A 20,317-nucleotide genomic window follows, 5' to 3' on the forward strand; every position below is an offset into this window, starting at 1 on the left:
CAAAGGAATAGTTAGATCTGGCGCCGGGTGTTGACCAGCCGGGTTGTTGTCTCTGTTGGCGTCAATGTCTGCCAGGCCCCGACACAGCTCCATGTGGTGGGTGGTAGAGCGGGCACCCAGAGATGACATGATTGGCTGTCTGTTGTTCTGTTGTTGTCCATAAGTGGCCTATTGTGAGGGGGAACAGGGAGGGAAACGGCAGATTTTACCATCTACCCAGTAAGTCCCAGATATTCAGTAACCTTTTTCTTAAGTTTAAATGGAATTGTTTAGAGCACTATAGTTGGCTGTATGTGCAGTTCATATTTGTTCAACGTTGCTAATGTCTACTATATACTTTGCCATCCCAATTACAATTGACAATAGACAATAGGTGCAGGAGGAGGCCATTCAGCCCTTCCAGCCAGCACCGCCATTCAATGTGATCATGGCTGATCATCCACAATCAGTACCCCGTTCCTTCCTTCTCCCCTGACTTCGCTATTTTTAAGAGCCCTATCTTGCTCTCTCTTGAAAGCATCCAGAGAACCTGCCTCCACCGCCCTCTGAGGCAGAGAATTCCACAGACTCACCACCCTTTGTGAGAAAAAGTGTTTCCTCGTTATTACATCATTAACATCTGGATTGATTCTACATTTACAGCTGTGTGGGGCTGGTTTAGGACTGATCTTAACTGAAGACTGACAAAGTTAATGGTTGCATACAGATACTCATGTTTTAATTGGTGCACATTCCTGATGGTTTAAATCAACAGGTCATGTTGTTACAATCACCGCGTCCACTCTATTCCTCAACATTAATTTAGCGATACGTCAAAAGCTAATCACAAAGAAAATAATCTTTGATTTTTAATTACAGATATAATTTCGCAATACAGATCAGTTCGCAATAACCAACCTGATCTCCCGGTGGCTCAGCTTTCAACTCCCCCTCCCATTCCGAATCCGACCTTCCTGTCCTGGGCCTCCTCCATGGCCAGAGTGAGTCCCACCGTAAATTGGAGGAGCAGCTCCTCATATTTCACTTGGGTAGTTCACACCCCAGCGGTATGAACATTGACTTCTCCAATTTCAGGTAGCCCCTGCTTTCTCCCTCCTTCCTCTCCCCTTCCCAGCTCTTCCGCAGCCCACTGTCTCCGCCTCTTCCTTTCTTCTTCCTGCCCCCCCCACGTCAGTCTGAAGAAGGGTTTCGACCCGAAACGTCACCTGTTCCTTCGCTCCATAGATGCTGCCTCACCGGCTGAGTTTCTCCCGCATTTTTGTCTACGAGTGTTTCTTGCAACCAGCTGGTTTTGTAAACCATCACTCACATGTTAGTCGCTGGGATCGAACCGGAGTCGATGAGTTAAGTCCAGCGTTTAGATGCAGAGTCGCAAACGTTTGCCAAGTGTGTTTAATGCATTCCTTTAGGAAATTTAGGTTACTTGGAATATCTTGTTGGAAAAAAGTTGAGCGAATTTCTTCAAAGTGAAGCATTAGAAAAGAATTCCTCTCATTCTGAGTTGTTTACGGAGTTATTAATTTAAAAACAGTTCACCTCCAAAATATTCTCTACATAGTTGCTACACATTTGGACAGAAAGATGACTTGACCCATGCAAAGTCTCAAAACACCACTTATTTGTTGACCTTTGATGCACTGGAATCAACACAACACCATTTAGGTTTTGTTTAGTATAGAGACACAGCATGGAAACAGGCCCTTCAGCCCACCGACTCCACACAAACCATCGATCACCCGTTCTCACTAGTTCTATGCTATCCCAGTATCTTTTCCACTCCTTACACACTAGGGGCAATTTACAGAGGGCCAATTTAGGTCATAAGTGATAGGAGTAGAATTAGGACATTCGGCCCATCAAGTCTACTCCGCCATTCAATCATGGCTGATCTATCTCTCACTCCTAACCCCATTCTCCTGCCTTCTCCCCATAACCCCTGACACCCGTACTAATCAAGAATCTATCTATCTCTGCCTTAAAAATATCCACTGACTTGGCCTCCACGGCCTTCTGTGGCAAAGAATTCCACAGATTCACCACCCTCTGACTAAAGAAATTTCTCCTCATCTCCTTCCGAAAAGAACGTCCTTTAATTTTGAGGGTATGACCTCTAATCCTAGACTCTCCCACTAGTGGAAACATCCTGAACCTACAAAACCCGCACGTCTTTGGGATGTGGGAGGAAACCAGGGGACACCCATGCGGTCACAGGGAGAACGTGCAAACTCCACACAGGCAGCACCAGAGGTCATAGAAACATAGAAACATAGAAATTAGGTGCAGGAGTAGGCCATTCGGCCCTTCGAGCCTGCACCGCCATTCAATATGATCATGGCTGATCATCCAACTCAGTATCCCGTACCTGCCTTCTCTCCATACCCTCTGATCCCCTTAGCCACAAGGGCCACATCTAACTCCCTCTTAAATATAGCCAATGAACTGGCCTCGACTACCCTCTGTGGCAGAGAGTTCCAGAGATTCACCACTCTCTGTGTGAAAAAAGTTCTTCTCATCTCGGTTTTAAAGGATTTCCCCCTTATCCTTAAGCTGTGACCCCTTGTCCTGGACTTCCCCAACATCGGGAGCAATCTTCCTGCATCTAGCCTGTCCAACCCCTTAAGAATTTTGTAAGTTTCTATAAGATCCCCTCTCAATCTCCTAAATTCTAGAGAGTATAAACCAAGTCTATCCAGTCTTTCTTCATAAGACAGTCCTGACATCCCAGGAATCAGGCTGGTGAACCTTCTCTGTACTCCCTCTATGGCAAGAATGTCCTTCCTCAGATTTGGAGACCAAAACTGTACGCAATACTCCAGGTGTGGTCTCACCAAGACCCTGTACAACTGCAGTAGAACCTCCCTGCTCCTATACTCAAATCCTTTTTGTCAGGATTGTACCAGGGTCTCTGGAGGTGTGAGGCAGCTACTAGGTGTGATTATCGTACACCTGCCCTTCTCGACATTCTCCCGACTCTCCAGAAAGCCTCATTAATGGGCCTGTCCCACTTACACAATTTTTTCGGCGACTGCCGGCACCCGTCATTGGTCGCAGCAGGTTGCCAAAAATGTTCAACATGTTGAAAATCCAGCGGCGACCAGAACAAGGTACGACTCTTTGGGCGACTACTCACGACCGTACAGGCTTCACCCCGCGACATGTCGCCTGTACGGTCGTGAGTCGTCTCCTCAGTCGCCCAAAGAGTCGTAGCGTCTTTCTGGTCGCCGCTGGATTTTCAACGTTGACATTTTTCGCTGACCTGCAACGACCTATGACAGGTGCCGGCAGTCGCCGAAAAAGCCACGTAAGTGGGACAGGCCCTTTACTAACATTCCCAGCTACTGTCCACTCAGGAGCAACAGCTCACCAGCAGCTCACACCGCTCATGGCTAATAAATCACGTTTCCACAACCTGAGCCAGAACTCTAAGTAATGATGGAAGAATCCAAGACATTTTGGAAATATTGATTTATTGTTCAGAATCTGTTAAACCCTCAATATTTTGTTTTAAAAAGGCCTAGACACGGAAAGCAGAGAGGCCTTGTTGAAGTAAGATATAATCAACAACATTCCTGCACTTGGGGCTGCCAGAGAAATGAACTTTACACACAGTTCCAAGTAAGCCTATTGATCCTAAACGCCGACCAAATACTGATCCAAACTTGCATCAGAGTTTAAACACGTACTTGAGAAAAACATCCAGATTGAACCATCCTCTTTTCTCCAGTTCCACCCAGCTAAGTTTTCATTTTGAGTTGACGTGCTATTAATTGGCAACGTTTGACTGACTGTGAAGGGGATGGATTAAAGACAGCACAAGGATACTTGGTATTGGAGGTGACACCAGATATAGACACAAAGTGCTGGAGTAACTCAGCGGGACAGACAAGAGGAATCGAGTATAGGAGCAAAGAGGCCCTTCTGCAGTTGTACAGGGCCCTAGTGAGACCACACCTGGAGTATTGTGTGCAGTTTTGGTCTCCGAATTTGCGGAAGGACATTCTTGCTATTGAGGGAGTGCAGCGTAGGTTTACAGGGTTAATTCCCGGGATGGCGGGACTGTCATATGCTGAGAGAATGGAACGGCTGGGCTTGTACACTCTGGAGTTTAGAAGGGGATCTCATTGAAACACATAAGATTGTTAAGGGTTTGGACACGCTAGAGGCAGGAAACATGTTCCCGATGTTGGGGGAGTCCAGAACCAGGGGCCACAGTTTAAGAATAAGAAGTAAGCCACTTAGAACGGAGACGAGGAAACACTTTTTCTCACAGAGAGTGGTGAGTCTGTGGAATTCTCTGCCTCAGAGGGCGGTGGAGGCAGGTTCTCTGGATGCTTTCAAGAGAGAGCTAGATAGGGCTCTTAAAGATAGCGGAGTCAGGGGATATGGGGAGAAGGCAGGAACGGGGTACTGATTGGGGATGATCAGCCACGATCACATTGAATGGTGGTGCTGTCTCGAAGGGCCGAATGGCCTACTCCTGCACCTATTGTCTATTGTCTATTATCTATTTGAGGGAGAGGAATCCAAGCGAGGGTTCGGAGAGCAAGATTCATTGTGTGTCTATTTTCTCCAATGCGTGTGTGGATTTGTATGGCTCATTCTGGAAACCAAACACCACCTCTGGGAGTGATGATGAATTTTGTAACTTGATTAAGTTACACCCAGCACTGAATGTTTTGCACAAATTAAATTCGGTAAAACACATGCATACAATCGATGTGCTGATCAAACCAGGGACCATCGCTATTTTTTTTAAGATCATCCCATTTAGTTAGTTAGTAGATTTCCAGTAAATGGTGGGATGCGGAGAGTTGACGTTTCGAGCAGGGACCCTCCTTCAGACTTCAATACATTCAGATTTCAATAAAAAGTTCTTTGAGTTCGTATCAGTGATGTGCTCCACCAGATTCACCATCTGGCATTGTGCTCGACATTCTGAGAGGTTTTCTCCATTGATCATCGATGATTCATTCACACGAGTTCTATGTTCTCGCACTTGTATGAATTGTATGTCAGTGTGACGGTCCTTATGACTGGTGTGTGCGGGAGTTTCCTTGGGTAGTGGAAGCAGAGGAGATGATTATCACACGGATGTGCAGGGAGTGGAGGGATAGGGGCACACGTGCAGGCAGAGGGGATTATTTATACATCGTCACGTTCGGCACGGACCTTGTGGGCTGATGAGGAAAAACTTTTTCACCCAGAGAGTTGTGAATAAACATAGAAACATAGAAAATAGGTGCAGGAGTAGGCCATTCAGCCCTTCAAGTCAACACCGCCATTCAATGTGATCATACCCATATTTCGCTTGGGCAGTTTACACCCCAGCTGTAATGGCATTGACCTCCAATTTCAGGTAGTCCCTGCTTTCTCCCTCTTTCCCCTCCCCTACAGCCCACTGTCTCCGCCTCTTCCTTTCTTCTTCCCGCCCCCCCCCCCACATCAGTCTGAAGAAGGGGCTCGACCCGAAACGTCATCTATTCCTTCGCTCCATAGATGCTGCCTCACCCGCTGAGTTTCTCTAGCATTTTTGTCTACCATAGAAACATAGACAATAGGTGCAGGAGTAGGCCATTCAGCCCTTCGAGCCAGCACCGCCATTCAATATGATAATGGCTGATCATCCAAAATCAGTACCCCGTTCCTGCCTTCTCCCCGTATCCCTTGATTCCGTTAGCCCTAAGAGCTAAATCTAACTCTCTCTTGAAAACATCTAATGAATTGGCCTCCACTGCCTTCTATGGCAGAGAATTCTACAGATTCACGACTCTCTGGGTGAAAAAGTTTTTCCTCATCTCAATCCTAAATGGCTGGCCCTTTCTTCTTCAACTGTGACCTCTGGTTCTGGACTACCCCCAACATCGGGAACATTTTTCCTGCTTCTAACCTGTCCAATCCTTTAAGAATTTTATGTTTCTATAAAATGTCCTCTCACCCTTCTAAATTCCAGTGAATACAAGCCCAGTCGACCCATTCTTTCATCATATGACAGTCCCGCCATCCCGGGAACCTGGCGAACCTACGCTGCACTCCCTCAACTCCCCTATTGGCCTACTCCTGCAACTATTGTCTATTGTCTATTGAAATTATTTCATTCCGCAGGGCACTTTGTTAGCACTTTCTCACTGGTTGTTCTTCAAGACAGCAAGGGATTGGAATACCCTACCATCCAGCATCAGAGATCTCCAAAACATCAACACATACAAAGATGCAACTCCAAAAGCATTTCCATCTTGACTAGCACGCCCACCACCATCATAGTGCTGAGTGATGCCCTACCTGGAGATTTTCAGCGTACTACGTCCAGATCCAGATATTGCGCCATTATGATATTGTGGCAAAGCCAGAACAAGGTGACAGTCATGCTGTTAACTGCACGGCAGCCCACCTGCTATGCGACTGAAGGGCCTGTCCCACTCTACGAGCTAATTCAAGAGTTCTCCTGAGTTTCCCCTGATTCGAGCTCGGAGAATTACGGTAATGGCCGCTCGTAGGTACTCGGGGGCTCTCGTGGACATTTTTCAACATGTTGAAAAAACTTCACGAGCTTACCGCGTTTCCCGAGTACCTGCCGTTAGCGTTACGAGCCGCTAAGAGACGTCCCCGAGCTCCAACGTACCCGCTACGTATATAACACAAGTTTGATTTTTTTTTAAACTCGGGGGAGCTCTTGGGTAAACTTGTATAGTGGGACAGGCCCTTAAGGCAGCAATTTTTTCTTTCAGTATTCGTACACCTTCTTTCAAAGTCACTGTGTTACTTCACATCCATTGGTATTGGTCAACACCTCACTCTAAAGCCGCCTGGCCCGAGTGTACATCTCCAACATCAAGTTCAACGCTTTAACAATGGCCAGAGACAACTTAGACGGCAAACATTTTACCGTCGACATTTTTCAGTAATTTCACATCAATAATCAATAATAGATCAAAGGGAACAACGATCAACGCAGAATGGGTCATTGTTGGCCGAGGAGAAGCTGCGGTGTATGATAATGTTGTATTACAAGTAAAACAATCAGTAAAATCTAATCAGGAGGACTTTGAAACTAGCCAGAGAACTTGGATGAGGGAGGGATGGAGAGAGAGAGAAAGCAAGGGCTACGTTAAGTTAGAGAAGTCAATGTTCATACCACTGGGGTGTAAGCTGCCCAAGTGAAATATGAGGTGCTGCTCCTCCAATTTGTGCTGGGACTCACTCTGACAATGGAGGAGGCCCAGGACAGAAAGGTCAGTGTGGGAATGGGAGGGGGAGTTGAAGTGTTTAACAAGTGGTGGATCAGGTAGGTCTAGGTGGACTGAGCGCTGGTGTTCAGCGAAACGATAATATCTCTGCATCATTCAGACTAAAGTGATGGCGTTGATGAACGATTGTTTAAGAAGGAAACTGCAGATGCTGGAAAAATTGAAGGTAGACAAAAATGCTGGAGAAACTCAGCAGGTGAGGCAGCATCTATGGAGCGAAGGAATGGGTGACGTTTCGGGTCGAGACTCTTCTTCAGACTTGGGGGGGAGGGGGGGTGGAAAGAAGGAAGGAACAGGCGTAGACAGTGGGCTGTGGGAGAGCGGGGAAAGAGGGAGAAAGCAAGGACTACCTGAAATTGGAGAAGTCAATGTTCATACCGCTGGGGTGTAGACTACCCAGGCGAAATATGTGCTCTTGTAGCTTGTGTCGTTATGTGTTGCCCTGATCTAGCCGGGGCCAGTCCCGACGGTGAACATGACCAGAAACCAGATTAATAATCACAAAACACATCAAACAAGAGAAACTATACCACGCTGACGGCTGCAGTAGAAACAGATCAGTGATTCAACGATATCAATACAGGACTCACATTGTTGGGATTATTTGCAAAACGCTTATTTTGCAAATCACGTCACAAACCAAACATTGAAATAGTCTGATAACTTCTGATAAAGAAATAAAGAGCAAAACTGTCGGTCCGTTCAAGAGGAAGCCTTCGGCAGGTGATTGGTGTAACTGTGTGGCTTCCTAAACGGTATGTTAATGCAGCATTATCTTCGATTGTGAACATTATTTGCCCCGCAAAGTCAAAGGCAAGCTTTCACACATTAAAGGACAAAAGTTTCATTGAGATTAGATAATATTGCAGCAAATAAATGAAGTCATGTCAAATAGATTTACGTGCAATTACTCATTAACTGGAGACACAAGAAACTGCAGTTGCTGGAATCTTGAGTAAAATATTAACGTAGTATTAATTAATGATCTGAAGGTATGCATCCTTAAAGGCAAGAGAGTAAAAGATGTCGCCCAGTTCTCTGCGTGCAGGTCCGACAACGAAACGTTATTCCCTTTATCCTGTATCTGTACACTGTAGACGGCTCGATTGTTATCAGGTGTTATGTTTCTGCTGACTGGTTAGCACGCAACAAACGTTTTTTTCACTGTACCTCGGTACACGTGACAATAAACTAAACTGAACTATTGAAGACTTGTCCCACCCCGGCCATTCCTCTTTCAATAGACAATAGACAATAGGTGCAGGAGTAGGCCATTCGGCCCTTCGAGCCAGCACCGCCATTCAATGTGATCATGGCTGATCATCCCCAATCAGTACCCCGTTCCTGCCTTCTCCCCATATCCCCTGACTCCGCTATCTTTAAGAGGCCTATCTAGCTCTCTCTTGAAAGCATCCAGCGAACCGGCCTCCACCGCCCTCTGAGGCAGAGAATTCTACAGACTCACCACTCTCTGAAAGAAAAAGTGTTTCCTCGTCTCCGTTCTAAATTACTTACTCCTTATTCTTAAAATATCCGGCAGAAGGTACAGAAGCTTGAAAGCGCGCACCGCCAGACTCAGGAACAGCTTCTTCCCCTCTGTTATCAGGCTTCTGAATGGTCCTTCCCGAATACGTGTGATACTAATTTACATCGACAACTCGTATCAACTTACTGAAGAAATTATATACGAGAAGGAACTGCAGATGCTGGTTTACACCGAAAACAGACGCAAGAAACTGGAGTAACTAAGCAGGGCAGGCAGCATCTCTGGAGACAAGGAATGGGAGACGTTTCGGGTCAAGCTTCATCAGACTTACGTTTTGGGTCGAGGCCCGTCATAAGACTCTGAAATAGCCTCAGGAAGGGTGGAGCCCACAAATTTCAAAGTCAAAGTCAAAGTAGTCAAAGTAGCCTTTATTGTCATTCAGACCTTTCGGTCTGAACGAAATGTCGTTGCCTTGCAGTCATACATATAATAAAAATGACAAAAACACACAATAAACACAAATTTAACACCCACCACAGTGAGTTCACCAGGCACCTCCTCACTGTGATGGAAGGCAAAAATCTTAAAGTCCTTGTCCCTTCCCTCCTTGTTCTCCCTCTGCTCCGAGGCGACCTGTGAGCTCCCGACGCCGTTGTCCACCGACGTGGCCGATCCTCCGAGGTCGGGTTGCCGCTGCCGCCGGAACGCCACAGCTCCGATGTTGCCGCTGGAACGCTGCCCCAGCTCCGAGGCCGCAAGCTCCGCCATTAGGCCTCGGCGCAGACAGAGACGGACACGGGGGATACGACAAGAGAAGTCGCATCCCCCCAAAGGAAGAGACCAAAAACCTGTTTCTCCCCACCCCCCCACCCCCCCACACCCCCACCCCCACACACCCCCCACCCCCCACACCCATACACAACATAATAAAATAAAACCAAAAATTAACAGGACAAAAGAAGAAACAAAAAAATAAAAGAAGAAACAAACGGACTGCAGGCGAGCCGCAGCTGCTAAGGCAGCGCCGCCATCTTGAATGGGCCATTGTTGGCTGGGGAAGATGTGCTAACGAGAGGGAGACAAGGACTGTGGAACCAATCAGACAACTAGGGCAGGGGACAGGGCAGGAAGGAATGACGGAGGTACTTGAAATCAGAGCAGATCAACGCTCTTTCTACGAAGGGTCTCGACCCGAAACGTCACCTATTTCCTTCGCTCAATAGATGCTGCCTCACCCGCTGAGTTTCTCCAGCACTTTTGTCTACCTTTGATTTTTCCAGCATCCGCAGTTCCTTCTTAAACATGAACTGCTTCTTCACTGAAGTAAAGTGAAGGATGTCTGCTGTTCTTTGCAGATACAGGAAGGAGAGATTTTCCACGCGGCTGTCTTTGAGTCAGAAGTTCCATCACAAGTCTGAACCTCAGGTGACATTCCTTCCAAGGACAAAAGGCATCTTATCTGGAGATCAATGTGGGACCGTCAGATATGTGACACCATGCCTCCTAACTGGCTGAGCCCAAGGTCACAATCAACTAGCATTGACTGCCTCCAAGATAGACAATAGACAATAGGTGCAGGAGTAGGCCATTTGGCCCTTCGAGCCAGCACCACCATTCAATATGATCATGGCTGATCATCCCCAATCAGTACCCCGTTCCTGCCTTCTCCCCATATCCCCTGACTCCGCTATCTTTAAGAGCCCTATCTAGCTCTCTCTTGAAAGCATCCGGAGAACCCGCCTCCACCGCCCTCTGAGGCAGAGAATTCCACAGACTCACCACTCTCTGTGAGAAATTTTCCCCAGCATTTTTTGTCTACTTTTGATTTTCCCAGCATCTGCAATTCCTTCTGAAACGTCTCACGGCCACCGCCCCTTTGTTCTTCCCTGAGTGCGGCTGCCTTGTGCAACATGACACCCATACCAGTAAACACAATTAGGCTGCAGCACAGATGTGAATTCACTCCGCAGAGAGCTTGCAAATGCAATTTAACTAATTAAATGAGCCAGTCACTAAATCCAGATTCTCCCCGATCGCTTTTCTCTGCTTAATCAATCCCCATCATCACAAGAGATAGGAGCAGAATTAGGCCATTCGGCCCATCGAGCCCACTCCACCATTCAATCATGTCTGATCTACACTCCCTCCTAACCCCATTCTCCTGCCTTCTCCCCATAACTCCTGACACCCGCACTAATCAAGAATCTATCTGTCTCTGCCTTAAATATAGTCACTGACTTGACCTCCACAGCCGTCTGTGGCAAAGAATTCCACAAATTCACTGCCCTCAATGGGATCTACAGGAGTCACTGCCTCAAACAGGCAGCCAGCATCATCAAAGACCACACCCCCACTGGTCACCCTCTCATCTGCCGTCGGGAAGGAGGTACAGGAGCCCGAAAACAGTGACCTGAAGAAGTCTAAAGAAGGGTCTCTGGAGAGAAGGAATGGGTGACGTTTCGGGCCGAGACCCTTCTTCAGGCTGAAGAACGTTAACATTAAACGTTGGTGTCTTGGGGAGGGAGAAGTGTTTAATTGTCATATGTTCCAGATAGGACGATGAAATTATTTTGGAGTAAACTCTTGCCATGGAAGGAAAGAATTGGAATGGTAAACTGACGTGGAGACGTGTTTGAGGAAGGGTCTCGACCCGAAACGTCACCCACTCCTTCTCTCCAGAGATGCTGCCTGTCCCACCGAGTTACTCCAGCATTTTGTGTCTATCTTCGGTGTAAACCAGCATCTGCAGTTCCTTCCTGCACATCACAAGATAGTTCACACCTGTGACATCTTCCGTCATCGCGATGGTGGTAATATCCTGGGAGCTGTAGAACCTTTGAGACCAATCCTCTCGTTAGTTAAGTGCCAAGAGTGTTTCAATTGTCATTTGTCCCGACAATGGAACAATGAGAGTCTTACAGGCGGCAGGGATCCGGACGTGATTGCCATTCATAGTCTTCCACCCCACCCAGCACAGCCATTCACTTTTATCTCTTGTTACAATAATACAATTATCTTAAATAATGTCGCATTTGTCATCTCTCCATTCAAGAAGTCAAACATATAAATATAGGTGCAGGAGTGAGTGAGTTTGGGGCCAGTGAAGGGAGAAGGAATTTGGACGAGAGTTATGGGTAGGGTTAAGCTGATTCCACTATTATAGACAATAGGTGCAGGAGTAGGCCATTCGGCCCTTCGAGCCAGCACCACCATTCAATATGATCATGGTTGATCATCCCCAATCAGTACCCCGTTCCTGCCTTCTCCCCATATCCCTCGATTCCGTTAGCCCCAATAGCTAAATCTAACTCTCTCTTGAATACATTCAGTGAATCGGCATCCACTGCCTTCTGTGGCAGAGAATCCCACAGATTCACAACTCTCTGGGTGAAAAAGTTTTCCCTCATCTCAGTCCTAAATCCCTATCCCTTATTCTTAAACTGTGAGCCCTGGTTCTGGACTCCCCCAACATCAGGAACATTTTTCCTGCACCCAGCCTGTCCAATCCCTTAAGAATTGTATATGTTTCTATAAGATTCCAATGAATATAAGCCCAGTCGACCCATTCTTTCATCATATGTCAGTCCCGCCATCCCGGGGATTAACCTGGTCAACCTACGCTGCACTCAAGAGTTGCCCCAGCATTTTGTGTCTGTCTTTGGCGTAAACCAGCATCTGCAGTTCCTCCCTACACAACAAGTCAGGAGTGCTTTTAATTTTTTGTAGGAAGGAACTGCAGATGCTGGTTTAAAGTGAAGATAGACACAAATTGCTGGAGTAACTCAGCGGGACAGGCAGCATCTCTGGAGAGAAGGAATGGGTGACGTTTCGTGTTGAGACCATTCTCCAGTCCGAAGAAGGGACTCGACCCGAAACATCACCCATTCCTTCTCTCCAGAGATGCTGCCTGTCCCGCTGAATTACTCCAGTATTATGTGTTTAACTTGTGTTTAACTGCCATATGTACAAACAACAGGAGTGAAATTCTTACTAACAACAGCTTAAAGAGACTGTAAGCACAATAACACACAGATAAATAAAATAATTTTTCAAAAATCAATAAATTAATAACCATAATACTAGTACAAAGTCTGACTACGGGCGCTGTCTGTACGGAGTTTGTACGTTCTCCCCGTAACTGCGTGGGTTTTCTCCGGGTGCTCCGGTTTCCTCCCACACTCCAAAGACGTGCAGGTTTATAGGGTGATTAGTTTCGGTAAAATAGTAAATTGTTCCTGGTCTGTGTAGGGTAGTTGCTAGTGTAGGGGTGCTACACATTGCCAATGTTTTGTGTTCTCTCAGTTCTGAGGCAAGGTCTCAACCTGAAATGTCAATGGCCTGACTTTACCCTGTCCCCTCATCTCTTCTAGCTTTCTTAACACCCCCCCCCCCCCCCCCGCCAGTATCAGTCTGAAGAAGGTCCCGACCCGAAACGTCACCTATCCATGTTCTCCACAGATGCTGCCTGACCCACTGAGTTACTCCAGCACTCTGTGAAACATCACCTATCCACGTTCTCCACAGATGCTGCCTGACCCGCTGAGTTACTCCAGCACTCTGTGTCTATTATCTCTGCACTGTTAAGTTTCGAGGTTCTCAGACACTGCTGCTAAACCGAGTCTGAATTTGCAAAAACAGAATGTGCTGGTTTGGCCAAGCGGGTTGGAGCTGTAAGTCATTAGTTTTCACTCTGAACGCGGAACATGTAGAGTAACATAATAACACAAGTTGTAAACTCCAGGCAGTACACTGTCTCTCAGGATAGGGCAGGCAAACAGGGCAGGCTGTTACATCAGCTACCAGCGCTCTGGATGAAGTCAGGCAGCTGCTCCCAACAAACAGCACAAGACATCTCTCTGCACATCACAGCCGAGCCCACAGGGACCAGCCCTGACTGATGCTTCAATCCTTACTCATGCATCACCTCATGTGATGGTACAAGTTGCACAACACACGAGACTAAAGATTTCCCCCTTATCCTTAAACTGTGACCCCTTGTTCTGGACTTCCCCAACATCGGGAACAATCTTCCTGCATCTAGCCTGTCCAACCCCTTAAGAATTTTGTGAGTTTCTATAAGATCCCCCCTCAATCTCCTAAATTCTAGCGAGTACAAGCCAGTCTTTCTTCATATGAAAATCCTGCCATCCCAGGAATCAGTCTGGTGAACCTTCTCTGTACTCCCTCTATGGCAAGAATGTCTTTCCTCAGATTAGGAGACCAAAACTGTACCAAAATTGTAAATCTTCTCGGCACTATGCCCAGCTTAATGTTGAATGATGTTCACCTTTCTGTTGCTGTGTGGCTGTGAAGCTTGTTGTGTGTTGCTATCCTGCATTCATTCTATACTCATGTGCAAAATACTCTGTGACCTTCGCAGTTTCATGTGTAATCTGAAGTCCAGTACCTGGAATAATATCTGCAGATACATCCCGTATCGGCCTTCAGATCGTGTCCCATTCCCACACCGACCTTTGTGTCCTGGGCCTCCCCCATTGTCAGTGAGGCCCAGTGCAAATTGGAGGGACAGCACCTCACCACCCCATCCCCTTCCCAGTTCCCCCACCAGTCTATACTGTCTCCGACTACATTTTATCTGTGTTTGCTTTGCTGTTACTTTCTCCCAGCTAACAATGACGCATTTTACATTTTCCTTGATCTCCATTCCCTCTGTCCTGTTTTCACACCTTACACTCCCTTATCTATGGTAGACAGAAATGCTGGAGAAACTCAGCGGGTGAGGCAGCACCTATGGAGCGAAGGAAATAGGCAACGTTTCGGATCGAGACCCTGATGTGAGGGTGGGGGGGGGGGGGGGGGGGGGGGCGGGAAGAAGAACGGAAGAGGCGGAGACAGTGGGCTGTGGGAGAGCTGGGAAGGGGAGGGGAAGTGAAATATGAGGTGCTACCCTCATATTTCACTTGGGTAGTTTACACCCCAGCGGTATGAACATTGACTTCTCCAATTTCAGGTAGTCCCTGCTTTCTCTTCCCCTTCCCAGCTCTCCCACAGCCCACTGTCTCCGCCTCTTCCTTTCTTCTTTCCGCCCCCCCCCCCCCCCCCCACATCAGTCTGAAGAAGGGTCTCGACCCGAAACGTCACCTATTCCTTCTCTCCATAGATGCTGCCTGCCTGTCCCGCTGAGTTACTCCAGCACTCTGTGTCTATGATCAGCTAGTGTTTGATAGCCCAGCCTCAGCCAAAATGTAATGAATTATATGACCACATTTTGCCAAGAGGAACACAACTACAGTGCCTCAAATCAGCCAACAACAAACTGTTGCAACTACTTGCAGACACTTGCAGACTTTAGGGAAAAACTAAATCAAATATTCGGTGGAAATTAGTACTTTCAGTCCACTCATAATGTTGAATAAGGCTGGAAAATATGTTCTCATGGTTTGTTTTGTTTAAAGTTCATTGCCCTGAAACATTACTTCTGTGACTTTTCCCCCATCACTCTCCCTCTCTCTCCCCGCCTCTCCCCCCGCTTCTACCTCTCTACCTCCCTCTCTTTCTCCACTTCTCCTTGCCACTCCCCTCCCTCAGCCTCACTTCACCCTCCTCCGCCCCTCTCCTTCCCCCCTCTCTCCCCCTCCCTCTCCTCTCTCCGTCTCCTCCCCCTCTCCCTTCCCTCCCCCCTCCCTCTCCTCCACCTCTCTCTCTACCCCCCTCCCTCTCCTCCCCCCCTCCCCCTCCCTCTCCTCCCTCATGGCTGATCATCCCCAATCAGTTCCCCGTTCCTGCCTTCTCCCCATATCTCCCCACCTGTGATTAACATAAGTCAACTTTAATATAATTTTGATTAAAATAAATCCATTTAATATAATTTTGATGAATATCTCAACTTTAATATTATCTCACAGTAAGAAAGGCATAGACACAAGGAACTGCAGATGCCGATTTATAAAAATAGACACAGTGCTGGAGTAAGTCAGCGGGTCAGGCAGCTTCTCCAGCGAACGTGGATAGTGACATAGGTACCTTAGATTCTGGTTGGGCCAAACAGGGAGGTCTGCAGAAGGATCCCAACCCAAAATGTCACCTATCCATGTTCTCCACAGATGCTGCCTGACCCGCTGAGTTACTCCAGCACTCTGTGAAACATCACCTATCCATGTTCTCCACAGATGCTGCCTGACCCGCTGAGTTACTCCAGCACTCTGTGTCTATCTTTGGTGTAAGCCAGCATCTACAGTTCCTTCACAGTTTCTTCCCAGCTGTTATCAGGCAACTGAACCGTCCTCTCACCAACTAGAGAGCAGCCCTGACCTCCCATCTACCTCATTGGAGACCCTCGTACTATCTTTAATCGGACTTTATAGGACTTTACCATGCACTAAACCATATTCCCTTCATCATGAATCTATACACTGTAAACGGCTCATTGGTAATCATGTATAGTCTGTCCACTGACTGGACAGCAAGTAACACAAGCTTTTCACTGTACCTCGGTACACGTGACAATAAACTAAACTAAACTCACTTTGTAGTTAGACACAAAATGCTGAAGTAACTCAGCGGAACAGGCAGCACCATTAGAGTTAATGCCCCTGTCCCACTTAGGAAACCTGTACGGAAACCTCTGGAGACTTTGCGCGCCACCCAAGGTTCCCGGAGGTTGCAGGTGGTTGCCGGAGGTTGCAGGTGGTGGAAGCAGGTAGGGAGACTGACAAAAACCTCCGGGAACCGCACGGAAACCTTGGGTGGGGCGCAAAGTCTCCAGAGGTTTCCGTTCAGGTTTTCTAAGTGGGACAGGGGCTTTAGGGTTACTCCGGCATTTTGTGTCTATCTTCGGTGTAAACCAGCATCTGCAGTTCCTTCCTCCCAAGGTCTTTTTCCGTAACCAGTTCCTTGTGTCCAAGTACGTCTCTCAGTCTCCCAGCCCAAGGGTCGCCAATTCTAGATAGACACAAACTGCTGGAGTAACTCAGCGGGACAGGCAGCATCTATGGAGCGAAGGAAATAGGTAACGTTTCGGGCCGAGACCCTTCTTTGAGTAAAACTCTCACCCTCATCGACTCCACCCTGCTTGTGAACCGTCCATTTCAACTTTTTGCAAAGAGCGAAAGCAAACCGACACCGAACGACAGCGTGTCACAGAAACATAGACAATAGGTGCAGGAGTAGGCTATTCGGCCCTTCGAGCCAGCACCGCCATTCAATATGATCACGGCTGATCATCCACAATCAGTACCCCGTTCCTGCTTTCTCCCCATATCCCTTGATTCCGTTAACCCCAAGAGCTAAATCTAACTGTTTAAGAAGGAACTGCAGATGCTGGAAAATCGAAGGTAGACAAAAGTGCTGGAGAAACTCAGCGGGTGCAGCAGCATCTGTGGAGCGAAGGAAATAGGCGACGTTTCGGGCCGAATCCCTTGGGAAATAGGTAACGTTTCGGGCCGAATCCCTTGGGAAATAGGCAACGTTTTGGGGTGAATCCCTTGGGAAATAGGTAACGTTTCGGGCCGAAACCCAAGGGTTTCGGCCCCGAAACGTTGCCTATTTCCTTCGCTCCATAGATGCTGCTGCACCCGCTGAGTTTCTCCAGCACTTTTGTCTAGCTAAATCTAACTCTCGCTTGAATACATCCAGTGAATTGGCCTCCACAGCTCGAGTTTCCCTGGACAAGTAACGGCAGCCCGATTGCTTTAAAAGAGAGAGGTACCTGTACTGAAATAACTGGAGCCAGCGGGGATATGTGCCTCGAAACAAGAATTAAAAACCCAACGCAAAACTTTGCAATCTGTGCAAACATAACAACAGTGAGCTCGATGGGACACTGATCTTGGCAGCGGTATCAATGAATACAAACCGACCCCAGGTATAGACACAGTTACAGCCAGCCCCATTGTACACCGCCCCATTGGAATCATGTGTTGTCTTTCTGCTGGCTGGTTAGCACGCAACACAAGCTTCTCACTGTACCTCAGTACACGGGACAACAAACTCAACTCAAACTGAATAGCTCCTCGCCCCCTCCGCTGTGTGCCCTGTCTGGGCAAGGGGGTGGAACGGAGAGGGGGGAGGGAGAGAGGGGTGGTGAGGGGAGAGTGAGAAGGGTGAGAGAGGGGTGAGGGGGGAGAGAGGGGGGCAGAGACTTGTATTTATACTTATGCATTTTAAATGTGTATGTCATGTTTTATACTTTGGCAATGTAACAATGTTTTTATCATGCCGATAAAGTTTTTAAAATTGAAAATTGAAAATTGAATTGACAGAGGGGGGGAGAGAGAGAGGGGGGGGACACAGAGAGAGAGGAAGGTGGGAGAGGTGGAGAGAGGGGGCAGAGAGGGGGGGAAGAGAGGGGGGGAGGGGGAGAGGGGTGGGGAGAGAGGAGAGAGAGGGCAGTAGAAAGGGGGGAGAGAGGGGGAGTGAGGAGGGGAGAGAGGTGGGTGGAGCGGGTATGAGAACTGGGTTAGAGATGGGGATGAGGGGAGGTGAGAGGATAGAGATGAAAGAGACCCGCGGGGTTCGTGATCTCGTTTTCTTTGGCTCGGATAGAGATCTGTGTTTCTCGGGGGGTTCGAGCGTGGGTGGGGGGGTTTGGGGAGAGACCCCCCTGGGCCGAGGGTGAGGAGGGGGGAGACACAAGGGGCAGGGCAGGGGGAGCGGGGTTACCTGTCCGGGACATGTTGCGGGTCCCCGGGCTGCATGTGACGGCGGCGGGGAGACTTCAGCCGCTCTTCCTGCCCCGACTCCCCGTCCCGTCCCGTCCCGTCCCGCAACCAGCCCAGCCCCCGGCAGCCGCTCCCTGCTGCCCTCTGTCTCTGGGTCACTCCCTCTCCCTTTCTCTCTCTCACTCACTCTCTCTCTCTCCCTGTCCCCTCTCTCTCTCTCTGTCCCTCTCCCCCTCTCTCTCTCTCTCCCCTGCCCAATCTCTCTCTCTCTCTCTGTCCCTCTCTCACTCTCCCTCTCTCCCCCCTCTCTCTCTCCCCCTCTTTCCCCCCTCTCCCTGCCCTCTCTCCCTGTCCCCCCTCTCTCTCTCCCCTGCCCCTCTCCCTCCCTCTCACTCCCTCTCTCTCTCCCTCCCTCTCTCTCCCTGCCCCCTCTCTCTCTCCCCCTCTCCTTGTCTTTCTCCCTGGGATGTAGATGAGATTATTTATATTTGGGGTCACCATGCTTTGTGGAGGGGTGCAGAAGATGGTTCACCTGAAATCTGTCTGGATTGGAGGGTTTTGGTTTAAAGTGACACAAGCAACTGCAGATGCTGATATACAAACAAAGACACAGAGTGCTGGAGTAACTCAGCGGGTCAGGCAGCATCTGTGGAGAACATGGATAGGTGACGTTTCTGGTCGGAACGAAGGGTCTTTCTGAAGACCGTGTACTGTCACCTATCCATGTTCTCCACAGATGCTGCCTGACCCGCTGAGTTACTCCAGCACTCTGTGAAACGTCACCTATCCATGTTCTCCACAGATGCTGCCTGACCCGCTGAGTTACTCCAGCACTTCGTACAACGAGAGATTTGACAAACTTGGATTGTCTTCTCTGGAACGCCAGAGGTTGAGGGAGACGTGACATAGAAACATAGACAATAGGTGCAGGAGTGGGCCATTCGGCCCTTCGAGCCTGCACCGCCATTCAATATGATCATGGCTGATCATCCAACTCAGTATCCTGTACCTGCCTTCTCTCCATACCCCCTGATCCCTTTAGCCACAAGGGCCACATCTAACTCCCTCTTAAATATAGCCAATGAACTGTGGCCTCAACTACCTTCTGTGGCAGAGAATTCCACAGATTCACCACTCTCTGTGTAAAAAATGTTTTCCTCATCTCGGTCCTAAAAGATTTCCCTCTTATCCTTAAACTGTGACCCCTTGTTCTGGACTTCCCCAACATCGGGAACAATCTTCCTACATCTAGCCTGTCCAACCCCTTAAGACAGACGTATATAAAATGATGAGTGGTGTAGATAGGGTAGACAGGCAGAACCTTTTTCTCAGGATGGAAATTTCAGAGGCTAGAGGGCATATTTTGGAGCTGAGAGGGGTAAAGGGTAAAGGGGATGTGCAGGGCAATTTATATTACACACTGCCCGGGGTGGTGGTGGAGGCAGGTACGATAGTGGCGTTTCAGAGATTTTTAAATAGGCATATGGATCGACTGGACTAATATTCACTGAAATTTAAAAGGATGAGAGGGTTTTTATAGAAACATATAAAATCCTTAAGGGATTGGACAGGGTAGATGCTGGGAAAATGTTCCCCATGTTGGGGGAGTCCAGAACCAGGGGCCACGGTTTAAGAATAAGGGGTGGGCCATTTAGGGCAGAGATGAGGAAAAACGTTTTCACCCAGAGAGTTGTGAATCTGTGGGATTCTCTGCCACAGAAGGCAGTGGAGGCTGATTCACTGGATGTTTTCAAGAGAGAGTTAGATTTAGTTCTTAGGGCTAAGGGGGGGATGCAAGGGATATGGGGAGAAGGCAGGAACAGGGTACTGATTTTGGATGGTACACAAAAATGCTGGAGAAACTCAGCGGGTGCAGCAGCATCTATGCAGCGAAGGAAATAGGCAACGTTTCGGGCCGAATCCCTTGGGAAATAGGCAACGTTTCGGGGCGAAACCCTTTCGGGTTT

General features: G+C 48.1%; 1 protein-coding gene across 2 annotated transcripts in view; it reads right to left on the reverse strand.

Annotated features, from left to right (window-relative positions):
• The window catches only part of arhgef3 (Rho guanine nucleotide exchange factor 3), a 134,024-nt gene extending 115,507 nt beyond the window's left edge, over positions 1–18,517 (reverse strand). For both annotated transcript variants that reach the window (XM_033036579.1, XM_033036578.1), the window contains exon 1: positions 18,352–18,517. In XM_033036579.1, the coding sequence (XP_032892470.1) occupies positions 18,352–18,386 (35 nt within the window). In that variant the 5' untranslated portion in view covers positions 18,387–18,517. The remainder of the gene's footprint in view (positions 1–18,351) is intronic.
• Positions 18,518–20,317: the final 1,800 nt, after the last annotated feature.

Source organism: Amblyraja radiata, chromosome 18 (assembly GCF_010909765.2).
Source record: "Amblyraja radiata isolate CabotCenter1 chromosome 18, sAmbRad1.1.pri, whole genome shotgun sequence".
Lineage (NCBI taxonomy): Eukaryota > Metazoa > Chordata > Chondrichthyes > Rajiformes > Rajidae > Amblyraja > Amblyraja radiata.